Source organism: Emys orbicularis, chromosome 1 (assembly GCF_028017835.1).
Source record: "Emys orbicularis isolate rEmyOrb1 chromosome 1, rEmyOrb1.hap1, whole genome shotgun sequence".
In the NCBI taxonomy this organism is placed as follows: domain Eukaryota; kingdom Metazoa; phylum Chordata; order Testudines; family Emydidae; genus Emys; species Emys orbicularis.
In genome coordinates, this window is record NC_088683.1 from 148,649,236 (window position 1) to 148,672,384 (window position 23,149).

A 23,149-nucleotide genomic window follows, 5' to 3' on the forward strand; every position below is an offset into this window, starting at 1 on the left:
TCCAGCTCCTTTGCATACCACCCTCAAACAGATGAACAAATAGAATGGGTACGTGGCCCATGGTGCATAGCATAGCCCACACTGAAAATACCAAGGTCAAGGCAGGCTGCAAAAGGAAAGCAGATGCTCCCAAAACTGGAGGTTAACACTGAAATTAGATGAACCAACCAGTCACAAACTGTGCTCCTGATCCCCCACACTGGTTATTAAGAAGCCGAAAAAAGAAATCCCAGAGTCCACTTTATTGCATTCCAGTTCTCTGGTTCCCAACCAGCACATAGGTCCAGTAAAGTGAGAAGTTATTTAAAAACTCTGCTTACTATACAAAATGTTCTTCTGACCCCAAAGGGCTAGTCACATTACCAGATCAATATTAGTTTCAATCTTACCCAAAATAACATGCTGCCAACCAATCCTTTAGTATCTAAAACTAAAGGTTTATTATAAAAGAACAAGAAGAAAGTTGTTAAATGGTCAAAGCAATCCGATACATATATAAGACTTCAGAGTCCATATATCAGGTACTTAGCTGCATTTGTGAGTTTGCTGGCTTGTAGTGTCCCCCTGTAACACATCCAAAGCTTGGATGGGTCTGCCAGTTCTTTGTTCAATGTTTGTTTGTAGAGAAGTTGTTCCAGAGGTAAAAAGCAGGATTGAAGACAAAATGGAGAAAATGCAACTGTTTTTTTATATTCTCTGCCATGTGGCTTGTACATCCTCTGTCCCAAACACAAGCTCACAGCACATGAGAGTCCCCTGTCCATCACCATATCCCTACATGTCCTGCTGACTCATAGGGGAAGCCCCTGGCTTCTTTCAGTGGGTTCATTGTATAGCTGATTGCTCTTGAGGGGCCATCAAACTGGCTAGATCAGGGGTTCTCAAACTTCATTGCACCATGACTTCCTTCTGACAACAAAAATTACTACATGAACCCAGGAAGGGGGACTGAAGTCTGAGCCTGCCTGAGCCATACCCCTGGGGAAGGGGGGGAGGAGTCAAAGCTGAAGCCCCACCACCCAGCAAGGGAGGCCAAAGCCCAAGGCCTTCAGCCCCAGGCAGGAGGGCTTGTAACATGGTGGGGCTCGGGTTTCGGCTCTGGCTGTGGGGCCCAGCAAGTCTAAGCTAGCCCTGGCAACCCCATTAAAATGGGGTCACAACCCACTTTGGGGTCCTGACCCACAGTTTGAGAACTGCTGGGCTAGATTATGCTGATGCCAATCTGTCTGACGGTGTCACCCAGAAACTCAGCACAGACACAGATATATCACACATATTTATAACGCATAACACAAAGATGATACAAACATATACACATGATTATCATACTTGGCAAATCATAACTTTTCCACTGATACCTTACATGACATATCTTGTAAGATTTATTGCAATTTTGTAATAATGGTATCAATAATATTATAAATGGTCACTGATACTCCATACATCATCACAGGTGAACCAAGTACTGGAACAGTACTTTAGGTGCTTTGTAAACTGTCATCAAAACAACTGGTCTATGCTCCTGCCATATGCAGAATTTTCCTACAATAATATTGAGCATACAGGTAGGAGCCTCTTTTTCACTAATTACGCGTTCTATCCCCGTTTCCACCTGGCGTTACCAGTGGTCTCCCCGAATCCTGCCTCCACTGACTGGATCCAACAGATGCATATGATTCAAGAACCACTTAGAATAGCCTAAGAAGACCTGCAAGATGTATGTGAACTGTCAGCAAAAAGCTCCAATATTTATGGTAGCCCAGAAGGTATGGCTCACTGCCAAAAACCTCCACATCCAAACGACCCTCCCGCAAATTGCACCACCAGTTCCTGGGATCCTTCCTGCTAGGCCAGCAGATTAACCTCGTTACATTCACACTCTAGCTTTCCTGTTTCACAAGTCACACTGTTTTCCATGTCTCCATTCTGAAGCCTTACATGGAGCACCTCTTCCATGACTGAATCACATCCCTGCCTCCACCAGTTGAAATCCAGGGTCACGAGGTATATGACGCACATGCCATTCTCAGTTCCTGACAGACGTGTGGCTGCCTGTACGAGCTGGCGGACTGGGAAGGTTATAACCCTGAAGTGAGCACTTAGGAAGCGGCCTCCCCTGTTCATGCCCCGTCCTGTTGAAAGAATTCCACAAGGCTCAACCAGACAAGCCTAGACCAACACCATCCCAAAGGGGGGCCTGAAAGAAGGGATGATGTAAGAACCTGCAGGGCTAAATCCTGGACCGTGGGGGTTCTGAGCCGCTGGTGTCTCCAAATCACCCCAGGAGCTTAGGCTAGGCTCCTGCAGGAGGATCCTGTGAGGCTGGGACCAGCAGGAAGTACCACCCAGCAGGACTCGAGTGGCAGCTCCTTGCAGCCCACTAATTGGCTAGTACTCAAACCAGGAAGCCATGACAGGGAGTTGTCTGAGAAACACAACAGATTACCTGTCCATCTTGCTTCAGACCCTGTGTGTGAGAGATCCCAGACTCCAGCTTCTGACCCTGCCTGCCTCCTGACTCTTGGTTTACCCTCCAGCCTATCTTGGATTTTGACCTCCCAGTAACTGTACCGTGCCTGCCTCCTGATGTCTGTCTCTTGGTTTGTCCTCCGGCCTGTCTCAGACTCTGACTGGCTGGTACCCGACTTGGCCTGACTCCCGACTCCCACTAGGTCTTACTGTCCATGACCTAGTTGTGACACCATGATAGGTATATCTGAGAGGAAAACAAAAGGATTTGGAGTCATTTCGGCCATTATTCTTCAAATGAAGTTTCTCCCTCACCAGTGGATGAAGACCCTGCTAAGGAAAGTAGTTGGCTGCAGACCCAGTCTCTCCCAGACTCTAAGGCTTGTGCTGCTGCAGACTGGCATACAGCAGCCAGAGTGTACTGGGGAATTTGGCCCTACACATTTTTTTTTAAATGATTCAAGGTTGATAACTCAAAAGATAATGAAGCAAATAATTAAGCAATCAATTTGTAAACACCTAGAAGATACTAAGGTGATAAGTAACAGTCAGCATGGCTTTGTCAAGAATAAATTGTGTCAAAGCAACCTAATAGCTTTCTTTGACAGGGTAACATGCCTTCTGGATAGGGGTAGATGTGGTATATCTTGACTTTAGTAAGTCTTTTGATACTGTCTCGCATGACCTTCTCATAAATAAACTAGGGAATGTTGTTTGTCCTTCGAGTTCACTGATGGGTTTTTTTTCTGTGACATGTGAGTGGCTGATCAGGCCAATTTGAGTTTTGAACTGTTTGTGGCACACTGAGCAAGAGAGGTCGCTATGGGTTCTTGATTAGCAGCGAACATGTTGCTGTTGTGAGATTTACACTGCTGGCACTTCTGCTCTGCCTCAGTAGTTCTCATCTGCTCGTAGACTGTAGCTCCAGTATGGATGAGATTTTGCCAAGTAGAACAACCATGAGCAAGATCTTCCCAAAACTCTAGGTCAATGTTGAAACCCCTCAAGGATAATTTGAGGGCGTCTTTGAAACGTTTCTTCTGGCCTCCCTCCTTTAGTTCACCATGGAAGATCTTCTTTGGCAGTTACTCATCTGACATTCTGGTGACATGCCCTGCCCATCTCATCTGTAATTTGATCAATAGAGTATGGATGCTTGAAATACCTTCCTAGCCTTGAAGTACCTTGAAATACCTACCCGTATGAGACCTTCTCATAAACAAAGTAGGGAAATAGAACCTAGATGGAGTTATTATCAAGTGGGTGCATAACTGGTTGGGAAACCATTCCCAGAGAGTAATTATCAGTGGTTCAAACTGGAAGGGCATATTGAGTGGGATCCCGCAGGGATCAGTTCTGGGTCTGGTTCTGTTCAACATCTTCATCAATGATTTAGATAATGGCATAGAGAGTGCACTTACAAAGTTTGTGGATGATATCAAGCTGGGAGGGGTTGCAAGAGCTTTGGAGGACAGGATTAAAATTCAAAATGATCTGGACAAACTCGAGAAATGGTCTGAAGTAAATAGGATGAAATTCAATAAGGACAAATGCAAAGTACTCCACTTAGGAAGGAACAATCAATTACACACATACAAAATGGGAAATGACTGCCCAGGAAGGAGTACTGCGGAAAGGGATCTGGGGGTCATAGTGGATCACAAGCTAAATACGAGTCAACAGTGTTTTGCAAAAAAATGCAAACATCATTCTGGGATGTATTAGCGCGAATGTTGTAAGCAAGATGTAATTCTTCTGCTCTACTCTGCATTGATTAGGCCTCAACTGGAGTATTGTGTCCAGTTCTGAGTGCCACATTTCAGGAAAGATGTGGACAAATTGGAGAAAGTCCAGCAAAGAGCAACAAAAAATGATTAAAGGTCTAGAAAATGTGACCTATGAGGGAAGATTTAAAAAATTGCAGCAAGGGTGGTTTAGGTTGGACATTAGGAAAAACTTCCTGTCAAGGTAGCTAAGCACTGGAATAAATACACTAGGAAGTTTATGGAATCTCCGTCATTGGAGCTTTTTAAGAGCAGGTTAGACAAACACCTGCCAGGGATGGTCTAGATCAGTGGTTCTCAACCAGGGGTCCATGGCCCCCTGGGAGGCCTTGAGCCCTTTCAGGGGGGGCGTTGGACCCCAGGGTTGGAACCCAGAGCCCGAGCCTTGGTGGGCCCCCCACCATGGGGCTGAAACTCCAAGTCCTGGTGCCTCCACCACAGCGATGAAGCTGCGAGCCCTGGCATGAAGCTGGGAGCCGCGGGGCCACCAGCTGTGGGGCTGAGACCCTGAGCTCTGGTGCCCCCCAGCCGTGGGGCTAAAGCTGGGAGCTGTGGGACGGAAGCCCCGAATGCTGGTTGCTCCCCCTCCCCTCAGTGCCAGAGCAGAGCAGTCCCGAGGGCAGCTCCATCCCATTTCCTCCTCGTCCCACCCCGTGGCCAGGTTGGAGGCAGGAAGCCGGAGTTGGGCAGTGCGAGCAGCTGCTGCTCTGGCTGGTGCCATGAAGCGGGCAGCTGCATCGTTCTGTCTCTTGCTGCGGGTGTCCGGGGTTGTGACTGCTCCTCAGCTCACGCAGTTGGTAAGAGCTGCCCAGGCAGGGTGACCCGGCTCTGTGCCCGGCAGAGCCCTTGGGGAACACTGACCACAGGGGAGCCCTCCTGGCACACAGCCCTTAGCTACCCCATCCCTGCACCCTGAGCTATCCCAGTGCCCACATAAAGCCCCTAGCTACCCCACTCCCTGCACTCTGAGCTATCCCCCCTGCCCATACACAACCCCTAGCTACCTGCCTCCCTACCCCCTGGGCTACCCCGTGCCTGCACACAGCCCCTAGCTACCCACCTCCCTACCCCCTGGGCTACCCCCTGCCTGCACACAGCCCCTAGCTACCCACCTCCCTACCCCCTGGGCTACCCCCTGCCTGCACACAGCCCCTAGCTACCCACCTCCCTACCCCCTGGGCTATACCCTGCCTGCACACAGCCCCTAGCTACCCGCCTCCCTACCCCCTGGGCTACCCCCTGCCTGCACACAGCCCCTAGCGACTCCCTACCTCCACCCTGAGTTACCCCCAGACCCGCACACAGCCTGTAGCTACCTCCTCCCTGTACCCTGAGCAGTTTTCAAACTTTCTGAGCTGAACCCCCACCACACACAACCCAGACAAGCTGGGTGGTCTGCCGAGGTGAGTCAGGGCATGGAGGTGGCGCTGCCTCCCCGGACCATGCTGTGCGGAGCTGGCCCAAGCCCTGCTCGCCCCTCCCCCCCCCAAAAATAGAAGTCAAAATATGCCTATGCCCAAGGTCCAGAACTGCAAGTCTCCCACCTCCCCTACTGGGCCCTGCAGTTTTTATAGAATGTTGATGGTGGCCTCAGAAAGAAAACGGTTGAGAACCCCTGGTCTAGATAATACGGAGTCCTGCCATGAGTGCAGGGGACTGGACTAGAGGACCTCTCAAGGTCCCTTCCAGTCCTACGATTCTATGATATTTCATATCTTCAGATCATTAGACATACCACACTAACATTTTCTTTGGGTTTATTATTTATGTGACATTTTAAATCATTAAGAAAAAAAATTAAAACAACAAAGACATTTCCAAATAAAAACAATATTAAGATGGATAAGAACATAAGAGCATAAGAACGACCATACTGGGTCAGACCAAAGGTCCATCAAGCCCAGTATCCTGTCCTCTGACAGTGGCCAATGGCAGGTGACCCAAAGGTAATGAACAGACAGGTTATCATCAAGTGATCCATGCCGTCACCCAATCCCAGCTCTTGGTAAACAGAGGCTAGGGACACCATTCCTGCTTATGCAGTGGAATGACTCTGAATTTACACTGGTTTCACTAAAAGGAGAATTTGGCTCACACACATATTCTAATAAATAAGTTTAACATGGTTAAGTCAAACACTTTGTTCTGTTTCAGTGCTGAAATCAGACAGAGACAGAGCACAGTTTTGTTTTTTTTCTGAACTAGCAATTGTTTACATTTGAAGGGTGTAACAAGAACAAGCAACTGGTTCAGCCAAGGTTTTCCTGGCAAATTCTACAGTAATATCATAACAGCAGTGCTTAGCTATGTTTGTTCTCAAATGTTTGTTTTCTGGGGGTAAATATATCCCTTGGGCTGAAACGACTCAAGCGTACCCTTCACCTAAATGGTGATAAGGCCTATGAAAATGAAACCTGTCATCCGTTCTTGAGTTGTCAGCCTGTCAATAAAGGATTTGCTCAGAAAAACATTTTCAGAGGCTTTTTAGAAACGTAGAGAACTCTTGTTCTGTTTTAAAACGTTAAATTCTGATGTCCTTGATCTAAACTAGGGGTAATGATACCGATGTAACACACTTTGAGATCTATTGAGGAAAAGTAACAGAAAACCTAGGCATTGATCATTATTATTATGAGGTATGCTGCCTTTTACATTTTAAAAACACTTTAAATTAACGTTTATTTTTCATGATGTATGAGGCACCTCAACAAACAAGTGAAGACACTGTCACCACATCAAACAGCCTCCGATCTATATTTAAAGTGATATAACAAAATGGAGGTGGGGGGGGGGGGGAAAGAGGGAAGAGAAGACTAATAGGACAGATTTTTAAAGGTATTTAAAGATGCAGATAGGCATGTAGTGGGGTTTTCAATGTGCCTAGGTCCCTAACTCCAATAGGTGTTAGGCACCTAGGCGTTTTTGAAACACCAGGACCCACAAAGCTGAATCTGAAATTCTTCGGTACAGAATTACAAAACTCTGGATAAAACAGAAAGAGCAAGAAACATGAGGGACACTGTACATTAACTTTGTAAGAAAGTTTACATAACCATTTTGTGACATTTTACGCATCCAAGAAATCCATTTATTCTACGTCATTCTTTTTAGAGCTCCTTGTCAGAGTCCTCAAGGAGTCTGGCCAGCTTCATTTCCTTCAGCAGTCTCATTGCTGAACTGAGGTCCTCAATAAGTGAGATTTCTCTTTACAAATGAAAAGATGGTTTGCTGGGTCTAGGACAGTGCTTTAGAGCCCTCTCGGATCAGTGATTGCTTTACCTGTGTTATCATCTTTCTCCTCAGCTGGGCTGAAGCTCAAACAAGGAAATATTTGTGTTGCAGTCATTTCTTAGGTCTCATTATGGTCAATGTCCTGTCCACTCACTGAAGTCTGCTACAATTGCTATCACTATATCAGCCCTTTCCCCGGACCCTACCAGCTTCCCGTAGGAATTATCATTCTTCTCCATGTAGGGATGATTGCTCTATTTATCAGTATCCAGCTGGTACTGAAGATGTGCATTCATGAACCCTCCCACAATGGCTCTGTTTTCTCTGCTGCTACTGTGATCCTGAATTTCAAAATGTTCAGATATTGTGGACTACAGGATCCACATGTGAAGAAAGTCCATGGATTTACACATCAAGCTGTGTTCTATGGAGAAAGTGTGCTGGACTGAGGCAGACCCACACTGCAGAGCCAGTTCCTGAGTAACCTGCACTCTGATGTAGAAATGGAGATTGAATCTGTGTGGGCACATTCTTCATGACCTGATAGGTGTACAGGAAATCTGAAAAACCATAAGAAAATAGGAATTAAGGTAGAAATTCTGAAATAAACGATCAATGCTTCATTGCTTATGTCATTTAAAACTAGAGCTGACGAAGCCCCAGAGAACACATTTTAGGGAACCATTTGACATTTGTCTGATTCGGGAGGAATAAATGTGTTGCTTTGTCCATCACTCTGTGGGTCAGAACAGGAGTAGCCTAAGGCTGACTCACCACTCTGTGCACTCTGTAAGCCTCCCTGCCTGGGCTCAAATGGGAGATAACTGATTAAAGACTGGGTGATCAACCAGTTAACAAGGGGATTCAGCTCATCAGCTGAGGCAGTTAAAACGGAGACAGGATGGGACAGGAGGCTGGAAGGAAGAACAAAGAAGCCCAGGAGCTCAGAAAGGTGAGCTCACCCTCCTCCTCTCATCCTGTGCCTAGGGAGTAAGTAGAAACTTGGGGAAAGCCTTATGCTATGGAGACCATGAATGGGTATAAAACATTATAAGCACATGGTGCTGGACTTAGAGAGGAGTGTGTGGGGGCTGTTTGCAAAGCAAAACACATGGAGAAATGGAGCCTACCATGTGACACTCTTGTATATGGAAAACTCCCACTATTGCCTAGTGCAGGGGTCGGCAACCTTTCAGAAGTGATGTGCCAAGTCTTCATTTATTCACTCTGATTTAAGGTTTCGCGTGCCAGTCATAGATTTTAACGTTTTTAGAAGGTCTCTTTCTATAAGTCTATAATATATAGCTAAACTATTGTTGTATGTAAAGTAAATAAGGTTTTTAAAATGTTTAAGAAGCTTCATTTAAAATTAAATTAAAATGCAGAGCCCTCCGGACCGGTGGCCAGGACCCGGGCAGTGTGAGTTCCACTGAAAATCAGCTCGCATGCCGCCTTCGGCACACGTGCCATAGGTTGCCTACCCCTGGCCTATTGTGACACCCTTTCTAAAGAAGGTTACTTTAGTCACAACTGGATGCTAGGTTACTGGAGCTGCTTGTGTGTTTGGAATGTGCAAGGCAGTTCAAAATCTAAAATGGTATTTCGATATGAAAGAATGGCCCAGACCATCTTCATGGATGGAGAGGACAAAATCCCAGCAAAATCTTTGTGAGGAATCCACAGAAAGGGGAAGTCCCACCTGTAGCATAGGTCTCCTCATTTCCAGACTTCAGAAAAGCCTCCTCTGCTAGGTCTTTGAGGGGTAGAGGTGGAGGTGGCCACCAACTTGGTGGAGAAAATCGTCTAAATTAATGCTGCCTCAGGCATTTCCCCAGTTCACACTGGGAACCAATCTTTAGTGGGGCTTCTGGGGACATCTACTAGTTTTGGAGCCCTTATCAATATAGCGCTATACTACAGAGAGCTATTAAAAGAGTACAGGACCTCTGGATCCTAGACGATTTACATACAGGGTAACCTCATGGAGTTTAATCTATTGCATAGGTAATTCCTGTTTAGGGAACAATCTTACCCACTAAAATTACTACTGTCAATTTCTCCTCACATAAGGTGGAAATTTATACATACAATGTATTGTAATCATGACTGTAACAGCATAATGTGCATATAGTCAAATAAAAGGCAGGCAACAAGATTAAATAAAACAGATTGATCCAGATCTGATCTCATTTAAGCTGGTGTAAATCTGAAGTAACTCCAATGGAGTTAATGAAGTACTTTCAGATCAGCATTGATGTAACAGAGTAGAAAGTGGGCCAGTCTCTTGACTTTACTGTTTCCATACACGCAGCAACAATTTCAATATCTAATTCTTCTCTCCTCCTTCTCTAACTAACTAAAAAGAAGCTGAGCTCTCTCCCAATGAACAAAGGAAAATAATAGTTCAGGGGGACAATAGCCCCAGCTTCTGTGAAGGACAACAGCATTAGGCCAGGTCTATACACGGGTTTTGTACTGGTACAATTAGTTCAGTTAGGGACGTGATATTTTTACTGAAATTGTTATGCCAATATAGCCTTCCTAGTGTGGACACAGTTACATCAGTATAAAGGCGATTTTTACTAGTATAGCTTATTCCTCTTCCCCTAAGTACATTTTTACCAGTATAACTATGTCCACACTCGGGGGGGGGGGGAGGGGGGAAGGGTTCCACTTTAGATGGTAAAGGTAAAGCAGAACAACTTTTGTGTGTAGACAAGCCCTTAATTTCTCACTTTCCTTACTCTCCTCTTATATAGCACATTTGAAAGACAACTCACAGACTCGTATTAAGTGTCTCTCCATTCACCCAGTAGAACTTGGCTCCTTTCTTGCGCAGCCCAATCCAAGAGTCTCTTGTGCGCATTCGATTCATTATGAAATTCTAGACAAAACATACGTCAGAAATTAATTTCCATGCTGGGAAGTGCATCTTTTCTGAATCCATTCAGTATGGAAGAGTTTCCGCTCTGAAAATGGGTTCCTGTCTTTATTTTACAGACAGATACCGGGGGTCTGATTCTCCCCAGCCCTGCACCTTCTGTTGTCATTTTTGCCTGACCAAGTGGGTGTCAAATGACACCATTCTGAATAGGGAGGGTTTTGCTCATCTTTGCACAGATCTAAATAGCCACACAAGGTACAAGGCAGTGGACAATCAAGCCCAATGTGCTTTCTTGATTAGATCGCTACTGCTCTATTGCTAAATTTCATTGCAAGAAACAACTCTAAAAGCACAGAGAGGTCACTAACTATAGTCAATGGAGGATGAGCCAGTCAGCCATGTTGTTGGACAGACAGAGCCTTGGTCACTGATCAGAGCAGACCAAAATACAACTTCAGCCAGTCAGAAAGAAACCACTACAATGACACTAGTATATCCTCACCCCACCTCACCTCATGCTCCGCTACCCCTGCAGTTGCAAAAGTGCACAGATCATTAATATCATCAGTTGTGTATCATGGATAACAGATAATACAATGCTCTGAAGGACAGCAAAATATTTCAGCGCAATGACTTCACTCAACTAATAGTGGTGAGGGGTGAGAGTAGGAGAAATCTAAGTAAATACATATTTAGATTAAGAGATTACAATGTTTAAGTACACTGGACCTGATTCACCATTGTCCTGCTGGAGTTTTATGCCAGGATAACTCCACTGATTTCAGTAAAGTTACACCAGCATAAAAGTTGAGAAATACAGAACAAATATCCCTTACCTTCCCAATTATTCAATTTTCATTCTTGATTTTGATGATATCATTTCGCCATTTCATTCTATTTTCTTTCTGGGTAGATCAGATCTAAATTCGGATCCTGCACTCACTGAAGTCAAATTGCAAACCTCCCATTGACTTTAGGAGTACAGGATGAGACCCTACATTTCTAATAAGCCAAAAATTATTATTAAAAAACCAACATTTAGGCCTTTTTGTTCATTAAAAAAGAAACACAAAAAAGTCCATCTCAAATTTTTATTTCCTTTGATGGTTACTTTTAATCCATGCCCACTTTGCAGTTTTAATTTCTGAAAACTCCTTTCACCCCATCTCAGAACATGAATGGGCTTCTGTTATGGATGCTAATGGAATCAACTTATATATCATAGAATCATAGAATATCAGGGCTGGAAGGGACCTCAGGAGGTCATCTAGTCCAACCCCCTGCTCAAAGCAGGACCAATTCCCAACTAAATCATCCCAGCCAGGGCTTTGTCAAGCCGGGCCTTAAAAACCTCCAAGGAAGGAGACTCCACCACCTCCATAGGTAATGCATTCCAGTGCTTCACCACCCTCCTAGTGAAATAGTGTTTCCTAATATCCAACCTAGACCTCCCACACTGCAACTTGAGACCATTGCTCCTTGTTCTGTCATCTGCCACCACTGAGAACAGCCGAGCTCCATCCTCTTTGGAACCCCCCCTCAGGTAGTTGAAAGCAGCTATCAAATCCCCCCTCACTCTTCTCTTCTGGAGACTAAACAATCCCAGTTCCCTCAGCCTCTCCTCATAAGTCATGTGCTCCAGACCCCTAATCATTTTTGTTGCCCTCCGCTGGACTTTTTCCAATTTTTCCACATCCTTCTTGTAGTGTGGGGCCCAAAACTGGACACAGTACTCCAGATGAGGCCTCACCAATGTCGAATAAAGGGGAACGATCACGTTCCTCGATCTGCTGGCAATGCCCCTACTTATACAGCCCAAAATGCCGTTAGCCTTCTTGGCAACAAGAGCACACTGTTGACTCATATCCAGCTTCTCGTCCACTGTGACCCCTGGGTCCTTTTCTGCAGAACTGCTACCTAGCCATTCGGTCCCTAGTCTGTAGCAGTGCATGGGATTCTTCCGTCCTAAGTGCAGGACTCTGCACTTGTCCTTGTTGAACCTCATCAGGTTTTTTTTGGCCCAATCCTCTAACTGAACATGATGTTTGTGATTTGACTTCTCTGTTAGTGACAAGCAGCTCTGTCACATGCTATGTTGGATTCCAGCATATTCTGATATTCTAGGTTGTATGTGTGTGGGGGGAGGGGGAGGAAGGGGGAAGAGTGATAACATTACAGGAATCATTGGTGTGAGAGAAGGGATGCTGTATCAGAAGGATGGAAACCTTACCATTTCTTGTTGGCTTTCAATCACAGCAAGAGAAGCCCCATGTGCAGAGCAGAAGCTCTGACTGAAGTCCCAGTCTGCTTGATCTTCTGAGAGGTAATAACATTTCTTTCTGTAGTATAGCCAGTCATCATGGCATGGCTCCTGGTGAGGCAATCTGGGAGGACCTTTATTTGAAATGAAGTGAATATTACTATCCTAGTACATAGCAAATACATAGGACTGTGTGTTTTATTCACTATTCCCTAAGAACTCCACAGCAAGCTGGTCCTAAATTCTGTGGCAAGGCACTTTGGTGTCTGTGGTACTGCTACAACAACCTGGGAAATTCTGCTGCAACTTCTAGTATATTAAAAAATGGAAGCTTGTACTGAATTAAAGATTAAACTGAACAATGCAATACAATATCTTCTGTTAATTATTTAAAATATTAAATTAAATTTATTTTACTTTCTCCCTAAATTATCAAGTGACAATGGGCTGTACATTTCTGTAGTGAAAATACACAGCTAAAAGTTGGCAGGACATGGGAGGGCAGACAGCTGAGTGAAGAATGTTTGGGGCTTTGGGGCATGGGAAGGGGTTTGAGATTGTGAGATAAACACATTGAATAAAATGTTCAAATTGACTTTGGCACTTACAGTGATCTTTTCAAAATCACCTAAACAGGTTGGGTGCCTAACTCCCATTAAAATCACTTTTAAAAGAACCTACTATTTTAAAAGGCTAAGTCCCACTGACTTTCAGTGAGGTTTAAACTAGTGTAAATGGTGGATTCTCTGTAACTTGAAGTCTTTAAATCATGATTTGATGATAACAGTAACTCAGTCAGAGATTAGGGGTCTATTACAGGAGTGGATGGGTGAGGTTCTGTGGCCTGCGATGTGCAGGAGGTCAGACTAGATTATCATGATGATCCCTTCTGACCTTAAGTCTATGTTAAAAGAACATTATTTAGGTTGCAAAAGGAAAGCACTGAAAACCTAGAAAATACCAGAACTTAGGTGGCCTGTATAACCTTAATTTGAGCCTCTTGTGCATATGCATCATGCTACAATTTTTAATTACACAATCACATACTCTTTTTTTTTACAGGTCCCTGTCTTCTTCAGTGCAACGGATGGATAATGGTCAGAAAACGAATCAGGGTTGTGTAGTAAATTAGGCTGCATGTAGGATCCCTGCCTCACTTGCTCTAGAAGTTAGAAAATGTGTGGAGAGGATGATATTATAGGTAAAGCAGGTGAATGCCAAACAGGCAAACTCATTTCTATCTTTGGCTCTGCCATGGGATTCTTATGTGATGCTGAACAAGGCACTTAAACCAAAAATTTTGCAGGTGGCTATTAATGACATGTTTCTCATTTTCTGGGTACCCAACCAAGACACTTGAGGTCTGATTTGCAGAAGTGCTGAGCACCCATAACTGCAATTAAAGTCAGTGGATGCTTGACAGTAAGGCAGCATGAGCTGAAGGAATGAAAACAAGGCTGGGAGTGAAGTGGTCCTAAATTTTAAGTCTGGTTCTGCCACTGATACACTGTGTGGTCTCAGGCAAGTCTGTCTCAATTCCCCCATCTGTAAAATGGAGATCATAATGCCCTTCTACCTCACTGTAGAGAGAAATTTCTCAATGTTTGTGAGGTCCTCAGATAGTACAGTGACAAGTGCTCAACTACAGACTACCAGGAAATGAATAATGTTTTATTCACTGCAGGCTTTGGATAGTGTACACTAATAACTAAATAATGAGAATAAAAATATTGAACAGCTGCCTCACTACTTGCACACCAACCATACTGGACACTGAATGAGGCTGGGGTCCCAGGGAAAAAATAGTATGTGATCACATCATTAAACACTGTATCATAATATATATGCAGAAGATGGCAGAATTAAGTTTGTACAGACAATCATAATACTGGCATTTACTGACTTTTGAGTGCTTAACTTTGCAACCTCAATAACATTCTCTTAATGCAGTTAAGTATGTAGGATTGAGCTGAAGTTAACATTAATTCTAAACAGTTCTTATGAACTTTGCAAACCTTTCAATGACCTACATGATGAAGCAGCAATTTATTTACTTAGAATATGGCACCACAAGCAGGTTAGGAGGACCTGAGAAGACAAGGAGAATAATTTTTGGGCTGTTTTGTTAAATACCAGGACTGGTATTATTTTTTTTTAATGGTCTTATTAAAGACAGAGCTTGTAAAGCACTCTATTTAAATTAAAGACAGTTCTAATTTAAAAATTGACGAGAAGCATTGATGCTGTTTAGCTAAAATTTTAATATCAGATTAGAAATAGTATCAAATTTTGCACAGCAATACAGGCACGTTTGCCCAGTTTCACAAAGGTATTTAGGCCCCTAACTTCTACTGAAATTAATGGAAGTTGGAAGCCTAAATCTGGGCCTTTGAGGATCTGGGCCTTTATTACTAGTTAGACACAGTGATGGGGAAAAGTGGAAAATTAGATGCAGTCTAGTAAATTGAAGACAAGACTGGGAGCCAAGAGCTCAAGTTCCAATCTGTCCGAGCCACTGATTTACTGTGTGACCTTGAGCAAGTCACTTGACAACTCTGCCTCAGTTTCTCCATCTATAAACTAGGAATTATAATATTTACCAAGAGTAAATAGTAGCTAAGCAGTTTGAAGATGAAATGCTTTGAGTGAGCTTGAAAAGTCCATTTGTCTGGTCACTAAGAATGCATAGGAAACTTTCCCAGGAAAGTACCATCAACTTCTGCTGAACCTAAGTTTTCATTAAAGGCCTGATTCACTGGTATCCTTGGTGATTTGCACTGATACAGCAACTCAGAGCAGACATAAACCTAGCTTGACACAAAATGGTGAATCTGACTCTCTGAAGCCAGGAAACTTTCCAAACTGGAACCAAGTGTAACCAATACAGTGCTGTCTTCCTAAGTCTGTTGACAGACAGTTTCAGTGTCTCTGCTGCTCCTCAGACCTTTGCCAAGCTGAAGTACAGCAACAACCTGACCAGCCTGATCAGTTTACACTGTTTTTATTCAAAGACATGAGAGCAGCAGTGGAACTGACATGAACCAGGTCAATTTTGCTCTGCAGATGCCTGTGAAAGCTCTAAGCAGCAGAGTGAAGCACTGTATCTCAAAATAGCACCCTGGTACCCCCACATTTGCCACGGTTATATGAATACGATAGGTTTTGTGATAAGTATGCCGTGTGAAGTATTATTTGAAAAGTCATGATCTGTTTACTATCCTGTTGAATTGTATGTATTAACATTGTATGTGAAGTTATGAAGTTTTGCTATATGTTTGTTACTGAAATATGTTGTGAGTTTGAGAAACACCCACAGCTAGCCTTTCAGTGGCAATAAAGGAGCAACTAACACCCACAAGACAGATTTTCATCAGTACAAGCCAGCAATGTGTTGATGGCCCATTAATGAGAATCTACTCTCCCAGTGGGCCCCTCCTGAAGACTACTCAAAGAGTACATAGGCAATGAATAACCGCTGACTCAGCAAGGCACATCAGGACATGTGATCCAAGACTCCATGTTTGAGCCAGTACTTTTCCAGGCACCTGGAGGATAGTATAAACTCAGGGACAATGACATCACCAGACCAACTCTCTCCTCTCCCATCTCAACACCTAGAAGCAAGATCGTTTGGAAGAAAAAGGGAAACCTCCTAGAACTTGGGAGACGGGATGGTCCTAACTAGGCTTTCTAGTTAGTGTGAACTGTATTCTGCCTGCAACATCCAGTAAGGTGTGAAAAACTGTTTGATTCAAATCTTGCTTAGTCTGATAAAGTTTAGGATTTTACCTTTTATTTCTTATGTAACCAACTCTGACCTCTACACCTAACACTTAATCACTTAAAATCTGTCTGTAGTTAATAAACTTGTTTAATGTTTTATCTCAACCAGTGTATTTTTGATTGAAGTGCTTATGGAATCTCAGCTCAGGTTAACAAGGGCTGGTGCATATTAATGTTCTTTGATAAAATGACGGACTTATGAGCTTGTACTGTCCAAGGAAGCCTTGAGCAGTGTAAGATGGTACATTACTGGGGTGCAAGGCTGCGGGGATTTACTGGTGTCTCCCTGTGGATAGTTTATGAGAGGCTATGAGCCTGCATACAACTTTGGGTGTGCCTTCACATGCTAATGGCTGTGTGAGAGCAAAGCCTGAAGGGGCTGGTTGTCACTAGCAGAGCAGTGTGAGAGGTATCCTGAGCCAGAGAGTTAAAGGGGGCACAGCAGTCCCATAGTCCATGTTGTACCACGGGGGAGGTGGGGGGGGGATGTCACAGTGACCAGGGTGAAACACACAGCTTGTTGCTCTGGGCAAGATTTGCACTACATATGCAGGTGTAGAGATTTTAAGTGTGTTGACTGAATACAGTCAAGAAAGGGTTACACGTTTGGGCTACTGTCTGAGAGGACCCAAAAACAGAAGCCTGGGGGAAAGGTAAAGACACCCTTCTCCTCCATCAGAGCAGCTAGTAGGTTGGGAGGATGGAGAGGGGGATAAATAGTAGATCTCTCCCATCCTCATAGCAGCCAGAAGGCTCTGAGGTGGGAAGGAGGAAAGGAAAGATATTGCTTTGCCTTTCCAACATCAGTTTGTCTTAAATGCACTTACGCAAACTAAACCACATCAAGAGGACAATCGCAGAAACAGCAATCAAAATTCCAGCAACCCGTCTCCAGAACCAGAGGTGTGAGCAGAGGCCTGAAAAGGAGAGAGTTGAGACGCTTCAGTGACTTAAATATGTATAGATCTGAAGGGTTTAGAGACTTGGTCATTCAAAAAAAATCACACATGAATTCAAATTATATCTGTATTTAGGCACCTAAATAAGTGACCTGATTTTCAGAGATGCTGAGCAGCTACAACTTCCATAGAAGTCAATGGGAACTGCCGATGCTTGGTACCTCTGAAAAGAAGGCCTAAATATGGATGTAGGTGTCTAACTTTAGGCACTCAAAATGTGAAGTGTTTGCCTCTGTGAATGTGTGGTTTCCTTCAGAACTGTTAGCTAGAGAATGACTCATTGATAGAGTATCAGGGGGTAGCCGTGTTAGTCTGTATCTACAAAAACAACAAGGAGTCTGGTGGCACCTTAAAGACTAACAGATTTATTTGGGCATAAGCTTTCGTGGGTAAAAACCTCACTTCTTCAGATGCATAGAGTGAAAGTTACAGATGCAGACATTATATACTGACACATGGAGAGAAGGGAGTTACTTCACAAGTGGAGAACCAGTGTTGACAGGGCCAATTCAATCAGGGTGGATGTAGTCCACTCCCAATAATAGATGAGGAGGTGTCAATTCCAGGAGAGGAAAAGCTGCTTCTGTAATGAGCCAGCCACTCCCAGTCCCTATTCAAGCCCAGATTAATGGTGTTAAATTTGCAAATGAATTTTAGTTCTGCTGTTTCTCTTTGAAGTCTGTTTCTGAAGTTTTTTTGTTCAATGATAGTGACTTCTAAATCTGTAATAGAATGACCAGGGAGATTGAAGTGTTCACTTACTGGCTTATGTATGTTACCATTCCTGATGTCCGATTTGTGTCCATTTATTCTTTTGCGGAGGGACTGTCCGGTTTGACCAATGTACATGGCAGAGGGGCATTGCTGGCACATGATGGCATATATAACATTAGTGGATGTGCAGGTGAATGAGCCCTTGATGGTGTGGCTGATGTGGTTGGGTCCTCTGATGGTGTTGCCAGAGTAGAAATGGGGACAGAGTAGGCAACGAAGTTTGCTACAGGGATTGGTTCCTGGGTTGGTGTTTCTGTGGTGTGGTGTGTAGTTGCTGGTGAGTATTTGCTTCAGGTTGGGGGGTTGTCTGTAAGCAAGGACTGGCCTGCCTCCCAAGGTCTGTGAGAGTGAGGGATCATTTTCCAGGATAGGTTGTAGATCTACCTGGTCATTCTATTACAGATTTAAAAGTCACTATCATTGAACAAAAAAACTTCAGAAACAGACTTCAAAGAGAAACAGCAGAACTAAAATTTATTTGCAAATTTAACACCATTAATCTGGGCTTGAATAGGGACTGGGAGTGGCTGGCTCATTACAGAAGCAGCTTTTCCTCTCCTGGAATTGACACCTCCTCATCTATTATTGGGAGTGGACTACATCCACCCTGATTGAATTGGCCCTGTCAACACTGGTTCTCCACTTGCGAAGTAACTCCCTGCTCTCCATGTGTCAGTATATAATGCCTGCATCTGTAACTTTCACTCTATGCATCTGAAGAAGTGAGGTTTTTACCCACGAAAGCTTATGCCCAAATAAATCTGTTAGTCTTTAAGGTGCCACCAGACTCCTTGTTGTTTTCATTGATAGAGTACCTCTCCTCTTAGAAGGATGGACAACTGAGATGCTAGAGGCCAGGCCTCCCCTACCTCAGTCCACTCACTACAACACACATCCCTCTCACATCACAAAGAGTGGAACCCATGTTATTTTGAAGGATAATTAGTAGGGCTGTCAAGTGATAAAAAAAATTAATCAAGATTAATCGTGTGATTAATTGTACTGTTAAACAATGATAGAATACCATTTATTTAAATATTTTGGGATGTTTTCTACATTTTCAAATATATTGATTTCAATTATACCACAGAATACAAAGTGTATACTGCTCACTTTATATTTATGTTTGATTACAAGTATTTGCACTGTAAAAAACAAAAGAAATAGTATTTTTCAATTCACCTAAAACAAGTACTGCAGTACAATCTCTTTATCATGAAAGTTGAACTTATAAATGTAGAATTATGTACAAAAAAACCTGCATTCAAAAATAAAACAATGTAAAATTTTAGAACCTGAAAGTCCACTCAGTCCTACTTCTTGTTCATCCAATTGCTCAGACAAACAAGTTTGTTTACATATGCAGGAGATAATGCTGCCTGCTTCTTGTTTACATCACCTGAAAGTGAGAACAGGCGTTCTCATGGCACTGTTGTAGCCGGCGTTGCAAGATATTTACGTGCCAGATGCGCTAAAGATTCGTATGTGCTTTCATGCTTCAACCACCATTCCAGGGGACATGTGTCCATGCTGATGATGGGTTCTGCTCGATAACAATCCAAAGCAATGCAGACCGACGCATGTTTATTTTCATTACCTGAGCCAGATGCTATCAGCAGAAGGTTGATTCTCTTTTTTGGTGGTACGGGTTCTGAAGTTTCCGCATCAGAGAGTTGCTCTTTTAAGACTTCTGAAAGCATGTTCCACACCTCATCCCTCAGATTTTGGAAGGCACTTCAGATTCTTAAACCTTGGGTTGAGTGCTCTAACTATCTTTAGAAATCTCACATTGGTATCTTCTTTGCATTTTGTGAACTCTGCAGTTAAAGTGTTCTTAAACAGAGCAGGGGACCTACAATTCTCCCTCAAGGAGTTCAGTCACAAATTTAATTAATGCATTATTTTTTTAACAAGTGTCATCAGCATGGAAGCATGTCCTCTGGAATGGTAGCAGAAGCATGAAGGGGAATACGAATGTTTAGCATATCTAGCATGTAAATACCTTGCAATGCCAGCTACAAAGTGCCATGCAAATGACTGTTCTCACTTTCTGGTCACATTGTAAATAAGAAGAGGGCAGCATTATTGCCTGTAAATGTAAACAAACTTGTTTGTCTTAGTGATTGGCTGAACAAGAAGTAGGACTGAGTGGACTTGTAGGTGCTGAAGTTTTACATTGTTTTGTTTTGGAGTGCAGTTATGTGACAAAAAAAATCTACATTTGTAAGTTGCACTTTCACGACAAAGAGATTGCACTACAGTTCTTGTATGAGGTGAACTGAAAAATACTATTTCTTTTGTTTATCACTTTTACAGTGCAAACATTTGTAATAAAAAATAATATACACTTTGATTTCAATTACAACACAGAATATAATATATATGAAAATGTAGAAAAACATCCAAAATATTTAATAAATTTCAACTGGTATTTTATTGTTTAACACAGTGATTAAAACTGTGATTAATCACAATTCATTTTTTAAAATTGAGATTCATTTTTTAAGTTAATCATGTAAGTTAACTGTGATTAATCGATAGCCCTAATAACTAGTGTATATGTGGCATGATGAGAAGGAGGGGACAGAAGTGGAGAGGTGAGGGCTGAAGATAGTACAGTGAGAATCTTGGGGCAAAGGGATGAGCAACAACAGGATTGGGAATTAATGAAAAGATGGAACCTCTAGCTCAGGGGTAGGCAACCTTTCAGAAGTGGTGTGCCGAGTCTCCATTTATTCACTCTAATTTAAGGTTTTGCGTGCCAGTAATACATGTTAACGCTTTTAGAAGGTCTCTTTCTATAAGTCTATAATATATAACTAAACTATTGTTGTATGTAAAGTAAATACGTTTTTTAAAATGTTTAAGAAGCTTCGTTTAAAATTAAATTAAAATGCAGAGCCCCCAGACCGGTGGCCAGGACCTGGACAGTGTGAGTGCCACTGAAAATCAGCTTGCGTGCCGCCTTCGGCACACGTGCCATAGGTTGCCTACCCCTGCACTAGCTCATAAATGACACCTGGTGGGCTGACAAACACTATTGTGAGGCCAGGGAATAAAAGAGATCAGGACTTAATAATTCAGAATCAACACCTGTACCTATGTGTAGTGACTAGAACTGGGAGCATATTTTTTTATGAATGGTAAATTCACCAAAAAATGCACTATTCAGGACACCAAAACTATTTGTGAAATTCAGGTTAAATTTGGCAAATAGTTTTGTCCGGGACAATAAAATTGGATTGTTTTTTCCCCCCAAAAAACCATCAAAACATTTCATTTCAAAATGAAACATTTCAACTTTCCATTTCAAAATGGTGTTTCATTTCTAAATTTAGTTATATTTTTTTAAAGAACGAAAAACACCCCAAAACAACCTGACACGTTTAAAAATGTTTTGGGTCAAAACAAAATGTTTTGTTCAACCTCAAACACCTCCAGTGTTTCCGTTTTGGTGCAGAGGGAGGTTATTCAAAGTCACTAAAACAAATTTTCATTTGGAATTTCAGTTCGATTTCCCAAACCTAAAACCCAGTTATTCCCAGCTCTAGCAGGGACTTCGAAAGCCTTTATTTCTTTACAGAGCGTGTGTATCCAGGAATCCCCTCCCTCACAGATTGCCTGTGAGGTGACCCTGTTCTCACAGCGCCTGCGTCTTTCTCTCCCCACACAAACTTCCCCTGCCCCTCACTCCTCTCCTATCACTTTCAGCCCCTCTGTGTTGACGTGTAAGGAGCTGTCTTGCACATTATTAAGAAAGTATTGCTTGTTACAGGGAAAGAACAAGGAGAGCAGGCTAGGGCAGAGGAGGAAATAGCAAGGGGTGAAGGGGAGAGTAGAAGAAGGCAGGGAGTGGAGGGGAAAGGGGAGACCAGGGGTGTGGAGGAGAGCAAGGGGCTGTAGGGGAAGCAGAGAGCTTGAAGGAAGATTGGGTGGAGTCGCAGAGAGGGTGGAAGGGCAACATGGGGAGAAGGGACGATGAGGGGCTCTAGGAGGAGGCAGCATGTCACACAAACACCAGACATAGACCTCTCCCCTCCCCCTCTTACCCCACGTGGTCTGTCTCCAGCTGGCCTTTAGGGTCCCGGCGCCCGGCCCTGACCCCAGGAGCTGCTCCACTTCCCCTCCTGTGCCTCGTCCCGGCTCCGGATCGCGGTCCCTGGTATCCATCAGCACCAGGCAGTCCCGTGCTGAGCCCCGTTTCCTGGAGGGATCCGCAGGCCAAGCGCCGCCCAGGGCTAGCTGGGCCCCAGCCGGGTCGGGGTCTACATCCCTCAGGTCTGACTCTGACTTGGATAGACGGTGGCGGCCGCGCCTCCACCTCAGCTGCGGCCTCTCCCCGCGGGGCGGAGGCCGGTGGGACCATTCGCTCCCGCTCTGCCCTGCGAGGCTCTGCATCCCTCCGACGGCGACGCGCCCGCGCTACCGAGCAGCTCCCCGGGACCCAGCGCTCGCTTCTCTTACCTACTTTCACTTTCACTTCCTCTGCGAGCTCCCAGCCCCCGCCCCGCAGCCCAGGTCGGGGGCGGGGATCAGCAGCAGCCCGGCCGATGTACATTCCCAGGCAGCACCCAGCAGAGAGTGACAGGCACCGTCCTGCCGAGTTACCAACATGCCCAGACTCTGGGAGATCAGAGGGGTTCAGAAACCTGAACCTTATAATGAGCTGAGCCCCAACACCAGATTCAGACGCTCTTCCCCGCTGTAGAAAAGGCTGAGGACGCAAAAGCATCCAATTTTAGTGTCAATCCATGTCATCCACACCAAGACATGGAAGTAATGCATTCTTCCCCAGGGCCGGATTAACTTTTTGTGTGCCCCCCTGGGGAATAACTGTAAAAGGGGCAGGGGGTAAAAGCACAGTGCGGCGGGGGCTAGGGTTGGTCTCTGGAGCAAGGGAGGGGTCAGGGGTAAACTGCAAGTGCAGCTGGGCTGGGGAGGGGGTAAACAGGATCCCCCCTCCACCCCTGCCCACATAGAGCGGGTACCTACCTGGTTCTAGCCC

General features: G+C 44.0%; 1 protein-coding gene across 1 annotated transcript; it reads right to left on the bottom strand.

The window, feature by feature from the left end:
* Window positions 1-5,995: 5,995 nt before the first annotated feature.
* On the bottom strand, window positions 5,996-22,542 carry LOC135886665 (C-type lectin domain family 2 member L-like). Its single transcript, XM_065414449.1, has 5 exons — window positions 22,194-22,542; window positions 17,239-17,328; window positions 12,599-12,762; window positions 10,265-10,368; window positions 5,996-8,044 (listed from the first exon to the last, which is right to left on the bottom strand). The coding sequence occupies exons 1-5, from the start codon at window positions 22,540-22,542 to the stop codon at window positions 7,909-7,911; spliced, it is 843 nt and encodes a 280-aa protein (XP_065270521.1). The 3' UTR covers window positions 5,996-7,908.
* Window positions 22,543-23,149: the final 607 nt, after the last annotated feature.